Source organism: Colletotrichum godetiae (genome assembly GCF_030913485.1).
Source record: "Colletotrichum godetiae strain CBS 193.32 chromosome Unknown BDP55scaffold_1, whole genome shotgun sequence".
NCBI classification, from domain to species: domain Eukaryota; kingdom Fungi; phylum Ascomycota; class Sordariomycetes; order Glomerellales; family Glomerellaceae; genus Colletotrichum; species Colletotrichum godetiae.
Window position 1 is genome coordinate 870,660 of NW_026851249.1, and position 16,047 is coordinate 886,706.

General features: G+C 54.5%; 6 protein-coding genes across 6 annotated transcripts; 1 reads left to right on the forward strand and 5 right to left on the reverse strand.

Moving 5' to 3' along the window:
• Positions 1-833: 833 nt before the first annotated feature.
• BDP55DRAFT_597755 (putative ABC multidrug transporter) lies at positions 834-6,336 on the reverse strand. The gene is made up of 12 exons (XM_060571010.1): positions 5,943-6,336; positions 5,353-5,881; positions 5,051-5,277; positions 4,709-4,988; positions 4,392-4,625; positions 3,494-4,317; positions 3,253-3,415; positions 2,835-3,191; positions 2,653-2,767; positions 2,526-2,597; positions 1,720-2,454; positions 834-1,659 (listed from the first exon to the last, which is right to left on the reverse strand). The coding sequence occupies exons 1-12, from the start codon at positions 6,129-6,131 to the stop codon at positions 942-944; spliced, it is 4,443 nt and encodes a 1,480-aa protein (XP_060436842.1). The 5' UTR covers positions 6,132-6,336; the 3' UTR covers positions 834-941.
• Positions 6,337-9,248: 2,912 nt separating this feature from the next.
• BDP55DRAFT_640441 (uncharacterized protein) lies at positions 9,249-11,381 on the reverse strand. Its single transcript, XM_060573338.1, has one exon. It carries the CDS (start codon positions 11,044-11,046, stop codon positions 9,364-9,366), a length of 1,683 nt encoding a protein of 560 aa, XP_060436843.1. The 5' UTR covers positions 11,047-11,381; the 3' UTR covers positions 9,249-9,363.
• Positions 11,382-11,551: 170 nt separating this feature from the next.
• Positions 11,552-13,191, forward strand: BDP55DRAFT_722343 (ThiF family protein; the record flags this gene model as incomplete). Its single annotated transcript, XM_060578590.1, has 3 exons — positions 11,552-11,728; positions 11,792-12,668; positions 12,722-13,191. 3 exons carry the CDS (start codon positions 11,552-11,554, stop codon positions 13,189-13,191), a joined length of 1,524 nt encoding a protein of 507 aa, XP_060436844.1.
• Positions 13,192-13,259: 68 nt separating this feature from the next.
• BDP55DRAFT_640443 (uncharacterized protein) lies at positions 13,260-14,460 on the reverse strand. The gene has a single exon (XM_060573339.1). It carries the CDS (start codon positions 14,309-14,311, stop codon positions 13,301-13,303), a length of 1,011 nt encoding a protein of 336 aa, XP_060436845.1. The 5' UTR covers positions 14,312-14,460; the 3' UTR covers positions 13,260-13,300.
• Positions 14,461-14,500: 40 nt separating this feature from the next.
• Positions 14,501-15,099, reverse strand: BDP55DRAFT_569671 (uncharacterized protein; the record flags this gene model as incomplete). The annotated part of the gene is made up of 2 exons (XM_060570738.1): positions 14,628-15,099; positions 14,501-14,579 (listed from the first exon to the last, which is right to left on the reverse strand). Coding segments are annotated over exons 1-2 (450 nt in total), but the record flags the coding sequence as incomplete, so codon positions are not given.
• BDP55DRAFT_640446 (ribosomal protein S14p/S29e) lies at positions 15,030-15,894 on the reverse strand. Its single transcript, XM_060573340.1, has 3 exons — positions 15,616-15,894; positions 15,373-15,544; positions 15,030-15,304 (listed from the first exon to the last, which is right to left on the reverse strand). The coding sequence occupies exons 1-3, from the start codon at positions 15,720-15,722 to the stop codon at positions 15,242-15,244; spliced, it is 342 nt and encodes a 113-aa protein (XP_060436847.1). The 5' UTR covers positions 15,723-15,894; the 3' UTR covers positions 15,030-15,241.
• Between the last annotated feature and the right edge of the window lie 153 nt (positions 15,895-16,047).

The window sequence follows — 16,047 nt, forward strand, 5'->3', positions numbered from 1 at the left end:
ACGTCAGGTGAGGGATAGAGGAAGGTGGAAAGGAGGGAAGCGCGAGGGAGTTGGCACACGGGGTGGTGCGCTCTACGCTAAGTGGTGCTACCTATCTTCCAGTTAGTATACCATGTCCCCAATGCCCTCAATCGTTGAGAGGCAGAAAGAGATTGATTTACCCATGGTAAAAAAATAAAAACAATAAATAAAAGATGATTGTACTACATATAGCAGTAGATGTATACCAAAATAATACGCACTCCCTTGACTTAATTCTTCAGCCGCTTTAGTTCACGCCGCAAACGAAACCACTATGAGAGCTGGCGCATGAAGATACGCCTTTGCAGATTTTTGACGACATCGACTGCCACCCCCTCCCATTCGTAGGTGATTCCTATATTGGCTGGGCAGGTTCATGGCGGAACTTTATGACTCGTAAAGTCTCAGACGCCATCGAAACGTGGCTGTATACACGTTGCGGTGCAAGTTAGCAAGCTCGACAACGAAAAGCCGACGACATGTGACGACGAGCGTTTCCGCGCCCAATACTGTCGACGCCGTATTTGGGTTTCTTCTTAGTTCTGTGTTAGATTGCCTGTCTTGGTGGTCGTTATCTTGCTGGATACAAGTAGATTGAGGCAGGTCGATGATGGAGGCACTCATGTCGAATCCCACGATCACGAGAAATTTCTTCTCTCACCTGAGCGCCTCGCACTACTTAGCTGTCTAGTTTCCGAATGATAATCAGCCTTGCGTGACTTTTGTCTTCTGGTCTTAATTTCAAGATATGGATTGGCTGGCGTGGTCAAGAACACGGCTCTGGAACAACACCAGAAGGGATCAAGGTTTTTCGGCGTGTTTCGATATCTTCACATTATTTGTGACCATACTGGAACCTTCATGCTTCTATAGTGAGTACTCTTCATTGAAGATATACTTGAAGGTCACGCTCGCCGCTCTCAAGCCCCCCGGCTATCCCAAAGACTCCGAAACCGTGATGCCTGAACCAACAACTCCTTCGGCTTGCCAACCTCCACCACCCGACCCTCATGCATCACGACAACCACATCATACCCAACTATAGCCTCCAACCGATGCGCAACCTCAACTACAGTAACACCCGCCTCCCCAAACACCTCATCCAAAACCTTCCTAACTTCCTCATCAGTAGCATGGTCAACATTACTCGTCGCCTCATCAAGCAAAACAATACCCCCCGACCGCTTCCTCAACACCGCTCTGGCAAGGCAAAACAGCTGCTTCTGTCCCGCACTCAGCCCCGTTGCGGACATTTCCGTGTCTAGACCGCCGCCGGCTCGCGCTTCAATGGGCTCCCATACCTTCATCTCGCGCAAGGCGGAGATTAGGTCGACGTCGGGCGTGTGACCTCCGGGGTCGAGGTTCTCGCGGACGGTGCCCGGTAGTAGGACTGGATCCTGTGGGAGTGTGGTGAGGGATGTGCGGATGGCGGAGCGGGGGAGGGCTAGGAGGGAATGAGAGGCGATTCTGAGGTCTCCTTTGCCTCCTCCTTCTCCTTCTTCGGACTTGAGGTCGAGAAGACGGAGGAGTGTGAGGAGGAGGGAGGATTTGCCGGAGCCAGAGCGTCCGCAGATGCCAATCTTTTGGCCTGGTTCTATCGTCAAGGATACATTTCTCAAGACGGGCTCAGTTTCGTTACTGGTTCGGATATTAGCCCACGTCAAGCTTCAGCATCAGGAACCACAACGCGAAACTTGCCTATACGCAGCCGTCACGTTCTCAATCTCAATCTTCCCACTTCCAGGCCATGCCGGCGGCATCTCGTTCGTCTCCCCATCGCGGTCTTCGCGCGGGGTATACCGCACAAAATACTTCAACCTCGCAATTGCACCAAGACTCGTCTCCAACATGGTCCACATTTCGATGAAATCACCCAGCGTCTGATTAAAGTTGATGATATTCACCATGGCGAGACCAATGGCGCCCATGGTCGTAGCATTCGTGAAATACAGCGCAAACGCCACGAGAACGACAGCCATACCCGCAATGAAAAGGTCCAGCACGACGTTGAGCCAGCGCTGAACGCAGAAGAAGAGGTAATACGGCCGCTGCGAGGCGTCGAGCAGCGCGTGGTTCTCGCGGAGCATGGCCGGCGACCAGGCAAAAGCGCGGATGGTGGGTAGTCCCGCCAGGACCTCGGAGAAGTGGGTGAAGAGCGGGGACTTGGCTTCGAGGTCGATGTGGCGGAGCTGGCGGGAGGTGCGGAGGTAGTACTTTTGTAAGAGGTAGAGGGCGAGGAAGGACGGGGGGATGAGGGCGGCGATGTAGGAGCTTCCTGTGGCGATGATGGCGGTCTCGGCGAGGACGGTGAGGAAGCTGTGGATTGTGGCCCAGGCGGAGATGGGGAGGCGGTGGTCTATGAGGGCCATGTCTTGGCTGAAGCGGTTGAGGGTGACGCCGCTGTCTGTTGTTGTGAAGAAGTAGAGGGGTGCGCTTGGGAGGGTGTTAGTGTTGATGGGAGACTAGGTGAGGCAGGCTGGTCAGGAGGGCTGGGATGGTCTTACGCGAGAACTGCTTTGAGAAGGGTTTGGTGGAGGTGATTCGCGGATCGGGGGATGGCGAGCAGCATCCAGAAACTTGAATAGTTAGTAAGATGAAATAGCTGAGCGAGGTGGATGCCGGAAAGCTCACCCTAGTGCTACGCCATTGAGGACGATGCAGAGGAGACCAAACATGACGTAGATTCCGAAATGCATTGCCGGCCGGTCGTTCGTGCCGTGTTCAGTCCAGATTCGTAACCAAATTTCTACAGTCCCGGTTAGCATTGCAACTATTCCCTACAAGACCGAGATTGAACAAGAAAGGATACTAACGAGGCATCTTTGTGAAAGCAACAAACATGACGTTGAGGATGAGAAACACAACCAAGATGGGCCACCCAATGGAGTTGAAGTACATCCGGTAGCACTCAGTGTCGCCCGTCTGCCTCGTCAACTCGGCCTCCGTGGCTCCGGGAGCGACGACGACAAGCCGATCTACTCTAGTGGGTTTTGAGTCTTTGGCGAGACTCTCAGCCGATTCGACGTCCTCGTCGGGGCTTCTTCCTTCGGTCTCTTCCTCAACGAGATGGCCCCATGCGGACTGCGGGATAGAGTCGAAAGAAATCTGGTTATGGAGGATAGTACCATCTTGAATCATGGTGATGCAGTCGGCCGAGCGGAGGAAGTTGACTACGTGCTCGTCAGTCATACATCTTCGCCACTGGTCTATTAAGTGGTAGACTAGACTTACCGTGATTGGTTGCGAGAAATACCGTCATGCCCGCTTGATGTAGAAGCCCATCCGGACCTAGAAGACGCCGGAAAACAGCCTTACATGTTGAATTATCAAGGCCACTGAAGACGTCGTCAAGGAGAAGTAATTTCTTGCGTGAGTAGACTGCGCGAGCCAGAGCCTGTTACGTTTCGGGTGAGCCAACCAGTACGAACACATTGATACCGCTCATGTCAGTAAGTAGGTAGTCAGGACTCACCACTCTCTGCTTCTGGCCACCACTGAGTGCTACACCACCGGTGCCGACAATGGTATCCTCGGCCTCAATAAACAGCGCAATGTCTTCATCGAGCGCGCAGGCTCGCACGACAGCGGAGAACCAGGCTTGATCGAAAGGTGACTGGCCTATGATGTTGTCCTTGATGGAAACGTTACGTAGCCAGGCGGACTGATCGCAAAAGGCGACGGACGAGGTGTGTATCGTGATGCTGCCGGACGAGATGCCGGTTTCTCCTAGCATGGCTTTCAGTAGCAACGATTTACCGCAGCCTACGCGTCCGACGAGCATTGAAATGGTAGCTTGTCGGAGGGCAAGGGACACATTCTTCAACATCTCGGTGCCGTCTTTCAGGACCAGTGTTGCATCACTTATGGTGACCACGGGCTTGTTGGTATCGCCTGAGGTAACGGAGGAAGTTCTAATCGTTTCCCTCAAAGAACAAAGCTCAATTTCGGTGTTCTTCGTCGACTCGGCCGCCCGTGGAGTCAGGGGCTGCAAATCGGAGCTGTGGATACTCGGCAGCGGGCGGTTAGACTCCAAAGAGGCCTTGGAAGAGCCAGTGATGATCTGCCGCTGGTCGATAATTTCATCCAAGAGAAGAAACTCTTGGATGCGCATGAAGCAGCCGAAGGCTCCCATGAGCTGCATGATGGACGAGATGAGCTTGATGAGGGGTTGCGAGACCAGCACGATGATGGACAGAGCTGTGAACGCTTCGGCGATGGTGAGGCCTTGCTCCGCTCTTGTCCAGAAGACGGCGGCGGCGATGATGACGATTGGGGTGAATTGCTGGGCGATGCCGGCTGAAAGGAGACGCTTGTCTTAGTATGTTCCCCTTCATCGAGCGATGTTCCATGGTAGAGGGAGGGGGATATACCGATTACACTCAGGATGGTGACGAGGATTCTGAACTTGGTGGAGAGCTTCAGCTCCGAGACGCGCAGCTTCTGGATGATGTTGGAGAAGTGGTCTGTTAGACCCATCATTTTGATGCCCTTGATCTGCGTGAGCATGGACGATGTGATGGAGACGCGCTTCTGTACGCCTTGGTTCCATGCGACGCGCGCCGGTGCCATGCGCGTGGAGAGCTTTGTTGTAAGAGCAGTACAGACTGACACGGTGATTAGTACGTCTAAGACGTCTTCGCAAGAAACAGAATAAGGAGTTAGAAAGTGAAAATACGACATAACTTACCTAGGCCTGGGATGAGCAGGAGAAAACAAGGAGGGCCGACCTGTCGGTACAGCAGATACACCCCTACCGGGAGTTCAACAGCCGCAGCCCAGACGTCGTGGATAAACGTCATGGACACGGCAATATTTTCAATGTCGACGCTCATAAGCGTCACGGGCGCTGAGTCTTTAATCACCGAAGCGTCGAGGCTGAGCGTCTTTTTAAAGATGAGGGAGACGAGGCCGCCGCGGAAGAGCGTCACGAGCTGGAATGTCATGTGCTGGTACCAGCATCTTGAGACCTGGAAAGTGCATTTGTTAGCTGAGCGCCGAGATGGCAGTGTTTTATGAGCGGGGGACTCACAGCGATTCCACAATTTATCAACGCCGTTGCGCCGACAAGACCGCCGGCAATGTTCTTCGAACTCTCCGTTCGGGGACTCCCAACAAAGTTTACAATCTGATTGACGAGAAATGGCTGGGAAAAGATGAAGCCCGCGAAGAGGATGCGAGGGAGGACTGCTGCAAGAAAGGTGGTCCTGTATGCCCAGAACACACTTCTGATGAGACTCCATTTACTGTTTTTCTCGGCTATCTTGTTGTCAGTTTGGTTTGCTTGCCCCCTTTTCCTCCTTCATGTACCGCGAAGAGACAGGTCAGACTCACCCTTGGACCATACTCGGTCGAGTGTGTCAAGCAAAACTGCCGAGTCAAACTTGGGATCAATTGGCCCCAGATCCTCCAGCCCGATGAGCAGCCTGAAGCCCTGGAAGAACAGACCATTCAACCACCAGAACAGGCTTCGGCTCACGACGCCGGTGGTGCACTCCACCGCAACATATTTCTCGCTATCCGGCAGGTACGCGCGCTTCGGCGTCTCTTCCAACACGAGCATGACGGCCTTGATAGCGAGCGAGGCCGCGAAGACGCCGGCGATGGGGGTAAGACCGTCTCGGATCCATAGTGTCCTGGCATGTGCGGTGTCGAGAATGATGGCCAGGACGAGGTAACCGCCGAGGAGCAGGGACGGCCTGACGGAGCGCTTGTGTTCTGTGTACGAGAGGGCGCCGATTACGATGGCTTCGATGAGGCCGAGGGCGCTTTCTGCTGTCGAGGCTTTTGTGTTGGGGGTGGTTGGGAGAGACCATAGTGTAATGAGGGCTATTTGAAGGCATAGAAACGTGGTTACGGCTGACTGAGATATCGTCAGGCTTCTTCCTTCACCTATCCAAGCGTCAAGAATCAGTTGAACATACCAGCTTCAGCCACAGGAGTTTTCCTGAGTCAACGCGGATATTATTGCGTAAGAGCGAGGTGATCCTGATCGGGACTAGGAGGATAAAGAGAGCGGATGGCAGGATGGAGAGGATGCTCTGTTCGAATAAGACGGTGAAATCAAAGTAGCCACGCACCTGCGGGCCGAAATAGTCGTCGCTAACGCTCATTGCGAGGAGTCGTTCATGTCAGTGCAATCGAGTCTAAGTCGTTTACTGAGAGATGAAGTCGCTCGTTGACAGAACCCAAAGCTAACAAGCCTAGAACACAAGCTCATCACGAGCTTTACCAGAGAGGCTGTGGTGTTTCTTATATCATTGCTGAGCCGACTTCCGAGGATGGCACCCCTAAAGGCAACGAGATTGTGTACCCAGCTGCCTGTTTGGGGTCGAAGCCTATGCTGACTGTCTGGACAAGGGGAGGGAGTGTTGCGCGTTGGGAGTTCGAGACAACATGGAGTATCCAATCATCGCCCGCGGACTTGTACGAAGGATTTCGTGCTTGCGCAAGCCGTATTCGCCCCGATCGGGAATATGGGTCTTATCGGTGCCAGTTCGCTCGTGTAACCATTTCCAGGCCGTTGATCTGACCCTGTCCCTGTCTAGTACACCGATACAGAAGATGATGCGACGAATAAGTTTCCCGTTGTATCTGTGTAATTCGGTGCTTATATGTACCTGATGATATGCGTCGCGGTTCGGTCTGATATCGCCGCATAGGTAGGTGTCTCAACCAACCGGCCAAGATACGATGTTTACTTGGTGCTTTTCTCAAAATCTAGGATACGTTGTTTCTAGGGCTCAAATACACGACCGCTGACCGTGTCTGGATGTAATACGTTGATGGTCCATAACGGAAGTTCTCTCAAACTCGGTCCGCTCGAATACACGCGACCAAGCATCTTCTCACGATACCATAGCCCGGCAAACATACTCTCCGGATCAAACTCATTCCTCACATCACGCCACGCCACGTCTTCAGATCCTGACAGAACACTCTTCTCGAAAATAAATCTTGGCTCAGTGCGGTCTGCGGCCCATCTCCCTCCGTCAACCGCCTAAGCGTCCTTGTCCCAGTCGTTTGGCATCCTGGCATCCGCCTCAATGGTTGGCGTTAACAGCAGTGTGAAGCCGGGCAAGGGGCGAAACGTGTGACTTGCGTACTAAAGCCCAAAGCTCCCAGAGATAGGACCGCAGCGCGGGTCGAATAAGGCGTAGAGGCGGATGCCGTTCTGAATAACCGGCAGGCCTGTTGATTCATCAAGCGAGAGCACGGGATCGTAATTATCAAGGTGTGTGCAGGTGACGCGGGGAGGGCGAGTGGCCTGAATCCTCACCTCATCTATTCTTTTGAGAATACGCCACGGCCGAACCTTCCTCACATTGCCACGAGGAAGCCCTTATACCCTCCCTCAAGTCCATTCCTGTCACCAACGGCAGCAGGCGCCTCACAGGCCTGTGAGGTCAGGTCAAACTGCCGTTTGGCGGGATGGTCACGGGCGAGCCTCCTCAACTGGCTTAGCCTACGATAGGCTTCAGGTTCGAATCCCAGCATGTGCACCCAGAGATGTAGCCCCCGTTCGCCACCGGGGGGGTGAACTCTTTTGTTGTTTCATTTTAGTGATTAGAAGTGATTAAGTAATCTGTGTTTAGGTAGTTGAGCATAAGATGAGAATTATCTAGAAGATTTTCGAGGGCCTTGGAGTGTATCGAGGGGAACGCAGCGGCGGTCCGTTGGTCATGGCTTGTTTATTAATGGGCATTAGAGAACTGTGAAGGTACTTGCCTACTCTCAGGCTGATGATACAAGAGGAGCACACCATCTTGAGAGATAACATGATTGAGCGTCCAAGAACCCCGTTTCCTGCTAGGAAACATGATCTCGAAGCTTGAGATAACAGAGAGAGATGACGCTGTGCTTGGACCGTACCCGACATGCTGAAATACCACTCACCTCGACCACGAAGAATTGCCCTCAGATTAGCTCTCTCATGTTCTCACGGACAACGGCCGACGGATGTAACCCTCGTGCTGTCTGCAACTTTGGCTTATTTGGACTATGGTCATCACCGGGCAATTCTATATCGTGTTGCTGCGTAGGCCGCTAGGCTGGCAGTTCTCGAAATCTGCACCCAACGTTAGCTCTTCGTCTCTCTAGTATGAAGCTGTCGAGGATGTTGTCAACGTACCGGCCAGCTCCGATTGAAAACTATCTTTTGTCCTGTCATGAGCAAGAACTCTCCAAGGCAAATACGGCAAGCACCCCCAAAAAGAGTGCCTACTGTGACCCACAGAGAGTAAATACTTCTAGGTGTTGTGACTTGTCGTCATTGCGGCACGGGATTTCGAGGAACTGGTGCCAGCTGTTGCAGCAAAAGCAGCGATAACATTCATGCTGGGGAATCCAGATGGGTGCCTGCTCAGATCTCTGTTCTTTGGTGCTGGTCTTGCCATCGAGAGGAGGGTTCCGTTACGGAACCGCAGAACCGATGGTCCCGTTACCGTTTGTGAAAGCTTTCATCAATGCAGGCAGAGTGGGGGAAGGGAGAAAGGAATATTGGGTACGAAGAAAATGGCAAATAATACTGGTAAAGCATGGTAAGAACAAGCTGAGAGTCAACTTGACATTCCGCGAGAAAGGTATAGAAAGAGGGAAGGTGGGAAAATCCCATACGCGCTCCTGGGAGAGGATCTTGCCAGATCTCACTCGAGAAGCTGGGAACGTAGCTGGTTTGAGTCAGAGCAAGGACTACGAGAAAAGAATATTCCAATAACTTCAAGGGTTTGTTAAAGCTGAGGTTGGAGAGTGGCTGCTGGGATGAGGTCAGTCAAGATCGATTCAGTGTTCTACACGAGATAGCTCACCTGTTCAAGAAAATGAACTTTGACAGCAGAGATACCGAAGCCAACAGGCCTTGATGGTGATTGAACTCTGAAATGCCGTGTCCGTCAGCTTTCCGTTAACGGTGGCAGAGTTGGCAGTCGGGAAACCTTTTTGGTTGAAGGTGGAAGAAACAAGTCGCGACCGAAGTGCAGTCAGGCGCGCCACGCGACGACGGGACGGGAGCTTGGGCGCCCTCCACTTTAATCTCGCACCGCCACACCTTGATTGCACTACCAGCCACAACTCGACGTGCTTCTTGATGTAGCCTTGATAGTCAACTCATTCAAAGACAATATAAGCAATCATGGAGTGCTGCAACATGGACCCAGTAACCAAGCCTTGTCTACATCCCGTGCATGTTGGTGATTGATGGGACTTGAGATATTACTGTACGAGAGAAGGTATTGAATGTGCAAGTGGTATCATTGACATATAGATTGTCGAAACAATGTTGTTGTACATAACTCCCTGAACCCTCTGCTCCCATTCGCAGCACCATTCTCCATCAAACAGCACCTCCTACACCTGAAGCAACGAAGCCAACCCAGCAACAGGCGGCTCAACCTGCACCAACAACTCCCTAGTCCGCCGTATCCTCTCCTTGACGACCTTCTCCTCTGCCGCCCACCTGCTCTCCTCCGTCTTGGTCTCCGTCCAGAATCCAAACGCCGATTTCGTCGGCTCAGCCCGGTTCTTGACCTCCTCTTCGCGAGCCAAGCTGGCCACCATGGCAGACCAGTTCTGCAGTCCCGTGCCCAGACACTCGCGGCACGTCTTGCGGGCCTCCTTGTCGCCGCCGATCGGACCGAGCTTACGCAGCTGCTCCTCGGCGAGGTCGACGGCATCGCGCGTCCACGCGAGGCCCTCGTCACGGTTGGCGGCCTGCTTCTTGGAAGAGGAAGAGTCCTTTGCGGCTGCGGCGGCCGCGTAGATGATTTCGCCAATGTAGAGGTTCAGCCCGGCCTCTTCGCAGAGTTCTTTCGAGTGGCGCCAGGGCGCGCGGGTGCCGTCGTCTGGCGGGGCAGGGTAAGTAGGCGCCTGCGCGAGGTTCCATATCCTCTGCCAGAGCGTCGAGGGCGTCTCTGTGGGACGTTCTTGGCCCGGGAGAGGGACTACGGGCAGGGCACGGCGGGCACGGAGGACGGAGATGAAGATGGGGAGGGCGGCGTTGACGTCGTCGTTGCGGGCCTTGTGGAGGGCGATGGAGGTGAGAACGGTCAGCACGTTCTCGGACGGCTGCGTCGGCTTCTTGTCGTTGATGGTGTAGGTGCGGGGGTCGACGAGGGGAGGGTCGCTCGGGGCGCTCGCCGTCGCTAGGGTGAGCGCCCACTGGTACATGCGTTCGGCGGCGTCGGGCATGTTTTTGTAGTCGAGGAAGGAGCCGTACGCGAGGGCGGCGTCCATCTTTTGGCGGTCGGTGAAGCCCTTTGTGGTGAGGATGCGGAGGTAGTGGTTCTCGGCGGGCTCGTAGGCGACCTCGCAGTCCTCCTCCCGGGGCGCGCTCTCGGCGCCGGCGGGGATGGGTTTCGGGTGTGGGTTGGAAGGGCCCAGGACGACGTCGGCGGGGAAGATGATATTCCTCGTCTTGTCCTTGACCCAGCCGTCGAGCTGCTCCGCCGCCTGCGCCATAAGCATCAGAACCTCGTAGTAGCCCCGCCTCCAGTTCTCGCTCTTGGCTGAGACGTCCTTGCCCGCGTTGCCGATGCCGTCGATGGATAGAGGTTCGTCGAGCAGCTCCCTGATTGCGGCACCGTCGATATCGGGGTTCTCCAGCCTAGCCAGCGCGCGCCTGCAGGTCACGATGACCTCGACCCAGTTCACGCTGTTGCCGGTCGAGTCCCGGGCGGCGTTCTTGGCCCCGCGGACGCCCATGCGCGTCAGGTAGGACCACTCATGCGGCGTGGGGTGCTCCTTTTCCAAGCCTTCCTGGTTTAGCAAGAAGATGATGCCGAGGATGCAGAGGGCGCCACCCCAGATGGAGACATTGTAGCGGAGGAAGAGGCGGCCCTCATAGCGCAGGAAGCGCTTCTTTTCCGTGGTGAAGTAGCGGGCTCGCGGCGAGGTGACGACGGGAATCGAGAGGAAGGGCAGCTGTGGCCTGCTGCGGGAGGTGAGGGATGTGTTGCTCGTGAAGGGTCGGGTGGTCTGGAGCCGGAAGAGCCTCTGGAGGAGGATTCTGCGGAGGGCTAGGCGCTGGCGCATCGTGGCTGCGGGCCGGGGAAACTTCAGATCGGGAGGATTGTTGTGCTCATGCGGTTGTGAGGGTCATCGATTTTGGCAGGTGTCCGTCGTCGGTGGCTGTATCGAAGTTGGGTTCTTTTGCGGTGAGATTAAATATTCGGCAAGCTCAGAGCTTGAATGACCAGGGAGCTTTCATCCTGAGGTGGCCGATCCATCCAAGATTCGATGCCGAAGTGGGGCCACTGCTGGCCGGTGCGGTCGGTGGTGTCGGTGGGCAAATGTTCCGCTGTCAGCTGGAATTGGGGGTTCTGATTGGCCGCTCACCTGGAGCAACTTTTCTCTGTGATCGGAGATGGCGCAAGTCCAATTTTGCTGCTTAGACCCATCGCCGGTGACTTTGAGAGGGTCCTTGTGAAGCGCGTGTAAGACTGGCTTGATAGAAAGTCACTCAAGGCACTCACCCTCTTTGTTGACTTTACAATTGAGTAACCTCGTCATCTCGCATGATGAGTGTGCGAGATTGAGAATGTCTTCCTTTTTCTCTAAAGCGGCGTCAAGTCCGCACGCTCAACTGGCCGCTACTGCCTTCTTGTCAGGCGCCACGGTAGCATGTCTCATCCTCGGCTACCAAGCATTCGAAAGAAAAGAACGAATCCAAGATCTCAAAAAGTCCATCCCTCCTTCTGCTGAAGAAGCTGCCAAGGTTCATACATTTCATCTATACCAATTCACAGAGACAGTAAAAAAGACTAATCACACCTCACAGCTCACTCGGTATGGCGCCGCATCGCCCCCAGTAGACAAGGAGGATGCCCGCAACCAAGCCCTCGCGAGACGAGCCCAGGCCGGCGACTTTGACGAGGAACTCATCCTCGAGCAACTCGCCCGCAATAGGGTCTTCCTCAAAGACGACGGCCTGCAAAAGCTCCGCAACGCCTTCGTCATCGTCGTCGGCTGCGGCGGCGTAGGCTCCCACTGCACCGCCGCTCTCGCCCGCTCCGGCGTCTCCAAGATCCGTCTCATCGACTTCGACCAGGTCACCCTCAGCTCCCTCAACCGACACGCCGTCGCCACACTGGCGGACGTTGGTATCCCCAAAGTCCAATGCCTCTACCGCCGCCTCATCGCCATCGCCCCCTGGGCCAAGTACGAGCTCAAGAACCAAAAGTTTGAAAAGATTGCCGCCGACGCGCTGCTTGCGCCCTGGGCTGAGAACGGACAGAAGCCGGACTACGTCGTTGACGCGATTGATAACATTGACACCAAGGTTGCTCTGCTCAAGTACTGTTACGATCACGGCATCCCCGTCATCTCTTCTATGGGTGCCGGGGCCAAGGGCGACCCTACGCGCGTGAATGTCGGCGATATCGGGGCCAGCACTGACGACGGGCTCTCCAGAGCCACTCGCAGGAAGCTGAAGCTGCAGGGCGTGACGGGCGGGATTCCTGTTGTGTACTCTACTGAAGTCGCCGGCGAGGGCAAGGCCGCCCTCCTGCCGCTTGACGAAGAAGAGTTCAAGAAGGGCCAGGTCGGCGATCTCAGCGTTTTGCCCACTTTCAGAGTCCGAATTTTGCCCGTACTTGGAACCATGCCCGCCGTCTTTGGATACATCGCCGCCAATCACGTCATTCTCAGCATTTCAGGTAAGAATCATGAAGCGACTACATCTGTCTCATAGTGCTAACAAAGCTTCTAGGATATCCCCTCGATTACGTCCCGGCCAAGAATCGCGACAAGCTCTACACAGATATTGTCGCATTCGTCCAGGGCTCCGAGACGCGAATCGTCCACCACAGATTCGGCATCGAAGAGTCCAAGGGACTCCGTATCCCCGTCTCCCTCGGCGATGCCGCCTTTTTGACCGAGGAGCTGTGGAAAGGACGGAGTGCCGTCACCGGTCTCATCAACAGACTCGTGCTGGTGCGGTGGAGACGGCCCGAGGGCCAGACTAAGCTGCGCATCGGCGAGGGCGCCGAGGAGCAAAAGTGGTCCAACATTCGCTTCCGCGACTTGGTCTGTATGACGAGAGATGAGGCTCTCCGCCACGAGAAGGAGTACCTTAAGAAGGATGATACCAAGTTGGAGGACCTGTACGATGCGGACGTGATTGCCCGGATAGAGGCAAGATTGGAGGAGGCCGTTGAGGTTGAGAAGGATAGACTTTGAGTAAAGAGTACATTTTTAGAACCAAATCACGAATGTATGTATGAATGATATGCGCAAAACGTCCCCTATGCTATCACGCCACCCGTCGCCCATCAATCCTCCCTCAAGATCACTCCCATGTGTTGTCCTGCCTCTCATTCTCTCCAACCGCAAGCTTCTGAATACCCTCTAGGACCTCGCAGTGCTCATGGTCCTCAGGCGCCATGGCATATCCGAGACTCGGCTTCGCAAACTCGGGTATCTTCTCCCACTGCTCGTCGAATCCTCCCGCGGCCCACTCCTCCTCCGTCGGCATGCGTGGATCGACGGCGATAACCTCCGGGTGGCAATAGTCGGCGCCAGCGAGAGCGACCTCCTGGACCCAGTCGAGCATGGAGACGTGGCTAGTGATGAGCATGCACTCGACGAGGTAGGCTTCGCCTGAGCTGTAGACCGTGCAGCCGTGCTGCGTGAAGGAAGCCGTGTTCGGATTGCCGCCGGGTTGGGCCATGGGTGTGAGTGCGGGCGCTTCATCTGTGATGTACGCTCGAGCGCGGCGGGGGAGGAATTCTTTGAAGGGCTCGTTGGTGAGTTCCTCGATGTTGATCGTGCTCCCGAGTAAGGATAAGGTGTTGATGCGTTGGCCAAGAGTAGACCAGGTCTCGGGTGTGTCCAATGCTCTTGTTACGTAGTCGGCGCCGAGGCCTATGCCGATGATGTCAAGGCGAGCAGTTGGGGACAGAAGGGAAGGAATAACCTCGTTGAGAACGTACGCAATGTGGGCTCCGGGACTCTCGTTCTTCGGGATCGCATGGTACTTGGAATTATTGGCGCGGCCGTGGTGAACCATGCTCTTCCGGGGAACAGCCATGGCTGAAGTCGGGCTCAGTGGCTTATTGCCTTCAGGCCACCACCAGAGCTCGCCTGTGTTGGCGAGAAGGATTCCAGGGGGTCCATCGTCGGAGGGTGAAACTCTCTGGCGATTGATCTCCTGGACGACCGAGACCATGCTGCCCTTATTGATGCCGCCGGGGCCGTTGACGACGCGGAGTGCCAAGTTGCCGAGATCCTGGCTGGGCTCGCCGAAGACCACAACGACGCGTGAGACAGAAGCCAGGTTGGCACTGGTGAAGATGGGCATGTTGGGCGAGGTTGGCTCGGTGCCGAGAGGTAAGAAGACCTTATTCAAGCCTTCCTTTTCGAGACGGCTATGAACGATGTCGCGGATCGCTTCTGGGGGGGAGTTAGGAGCAAGGCGCAATTGAGGTAGGTAAACAGCGATGAGGAACTTGCCGTTGAAATGGAAGCGCTGACGATCATTGACTCGGCCGTTCTTGGTGAGGTAGTACTTGAAGTAGTAATTAGGTTCCTTGATGTTGCGGATCTCATCTTGATCGTTGATGAAATAGCTGCGAAAGTTAGCTCTTGTCACAGTTGTTACGGGAAGTGCCACAAACCCGAGGTCCTTCAAGTTAGATGAGAAGATAGGGTCTTTGGGAAGACCATCCCAGCGACGGCGGAACATGATGGCGGCTGGTGGGATTGAGGAAGGGAAGTCGGGCGTTGGGTTAGAGGAGGAAATATGGCTGAGTAAGGCGGTGTGTTGCCTTTTTGAAGAAATTGAAATCTGTCTTGAGATAGCGTGAGTTGGATGAGCAGGCAGGAGAGGGGTGGAAAGAGACGAGAAGGTAAGAAACGAATCAAAGGGATGTGAAAGAAAGGACTCCAGGCTCAACGACAGAAACCAAATCCAAGGTCTCCAGTAGAAAATTGAGAAGGCAATCGCACTCGCAAGAGTTCCTGCCTTTGCACGGCATCCAAGATACATCTTCCCCCGTTAATCATACCTGATTCGCACATGAATTTGAGATGTGTTGTACATTGTTTGCCAGTATTTGTATCTGTACATATGCTTCTTGAGGTGCCAATATGCAGCCAAACGCCAAACCCCTAATCGTCTATGGGCAAGCTCCCGAGCGTAGCATGCCATTTAAAAGGCACACAAGTCCCTTTCAATGTATCTTACAACGGCCTTCCTCTTTTGTATATCATCATCCGCCGTCTCCCCCGTTTACCAACTGGCCTTTTTGACACCGGGAATGTTACCCTCGTACGCTTGCATACGGAAGTTGAACTGTGATATCTTGTCAGCTTGCGCGATTCAACCCCGGATTTGACGGAGAGCAAGCGTTTCTGACATACCCTCGTCATCTTAAAGTCGCGGAAGACACCCCTAGCCTTGCCACCCAAAATGCATCGGTTCTTGATCTGCGTCGGCCGGGTGTAGCAGTGCATCTGACCCAGCTGCAGCTGCGCCTCGGCGCGCACACGGCCGGGGAGCGTCGTGTTCTGGATAATGTATCGGAGAGCTTGTCTAATCCACGGTGTTCGCGTCAGTTCCAGCTCGATTGCGTCGTTGGCTTTGGGGGTGCGAGAGTTGCTAACCTCTCGGGCTCGTTTTGCATAAAGACCTGACGCTTGGTGTGGTCGCGAATCGTCCGGATGTTGACGAAACATCCCAGATCAAGCTTCTTTGCGCGGAACATCGACATTTTGGCGGCGGTTGTGACGTAGTGAACAGGAAGACGCTGGTCGTGCAATCGCAAAGGTTGAGCTTTCGAAGCTCGAATTGAAGTTCGCAATGGGTCACGTGGAGTCCTTATCTTATCTCTCACCACGCTTCACCGACCACATCAAGGTTCTTGGAGGTCACCCTGCTAGGACCTCACCCCCAGCGATGTTGCAGATGATGGCAAGTGCTTTGAAAGGCAAATACTTGGATCAGCATAGACTTCATCTGAGCTCACAAAAATAGCATTTTTGGTATTCGATTAGCCGTAACCCCTCCAGAAACGCCAGCCGTCATCTCAGGCTATG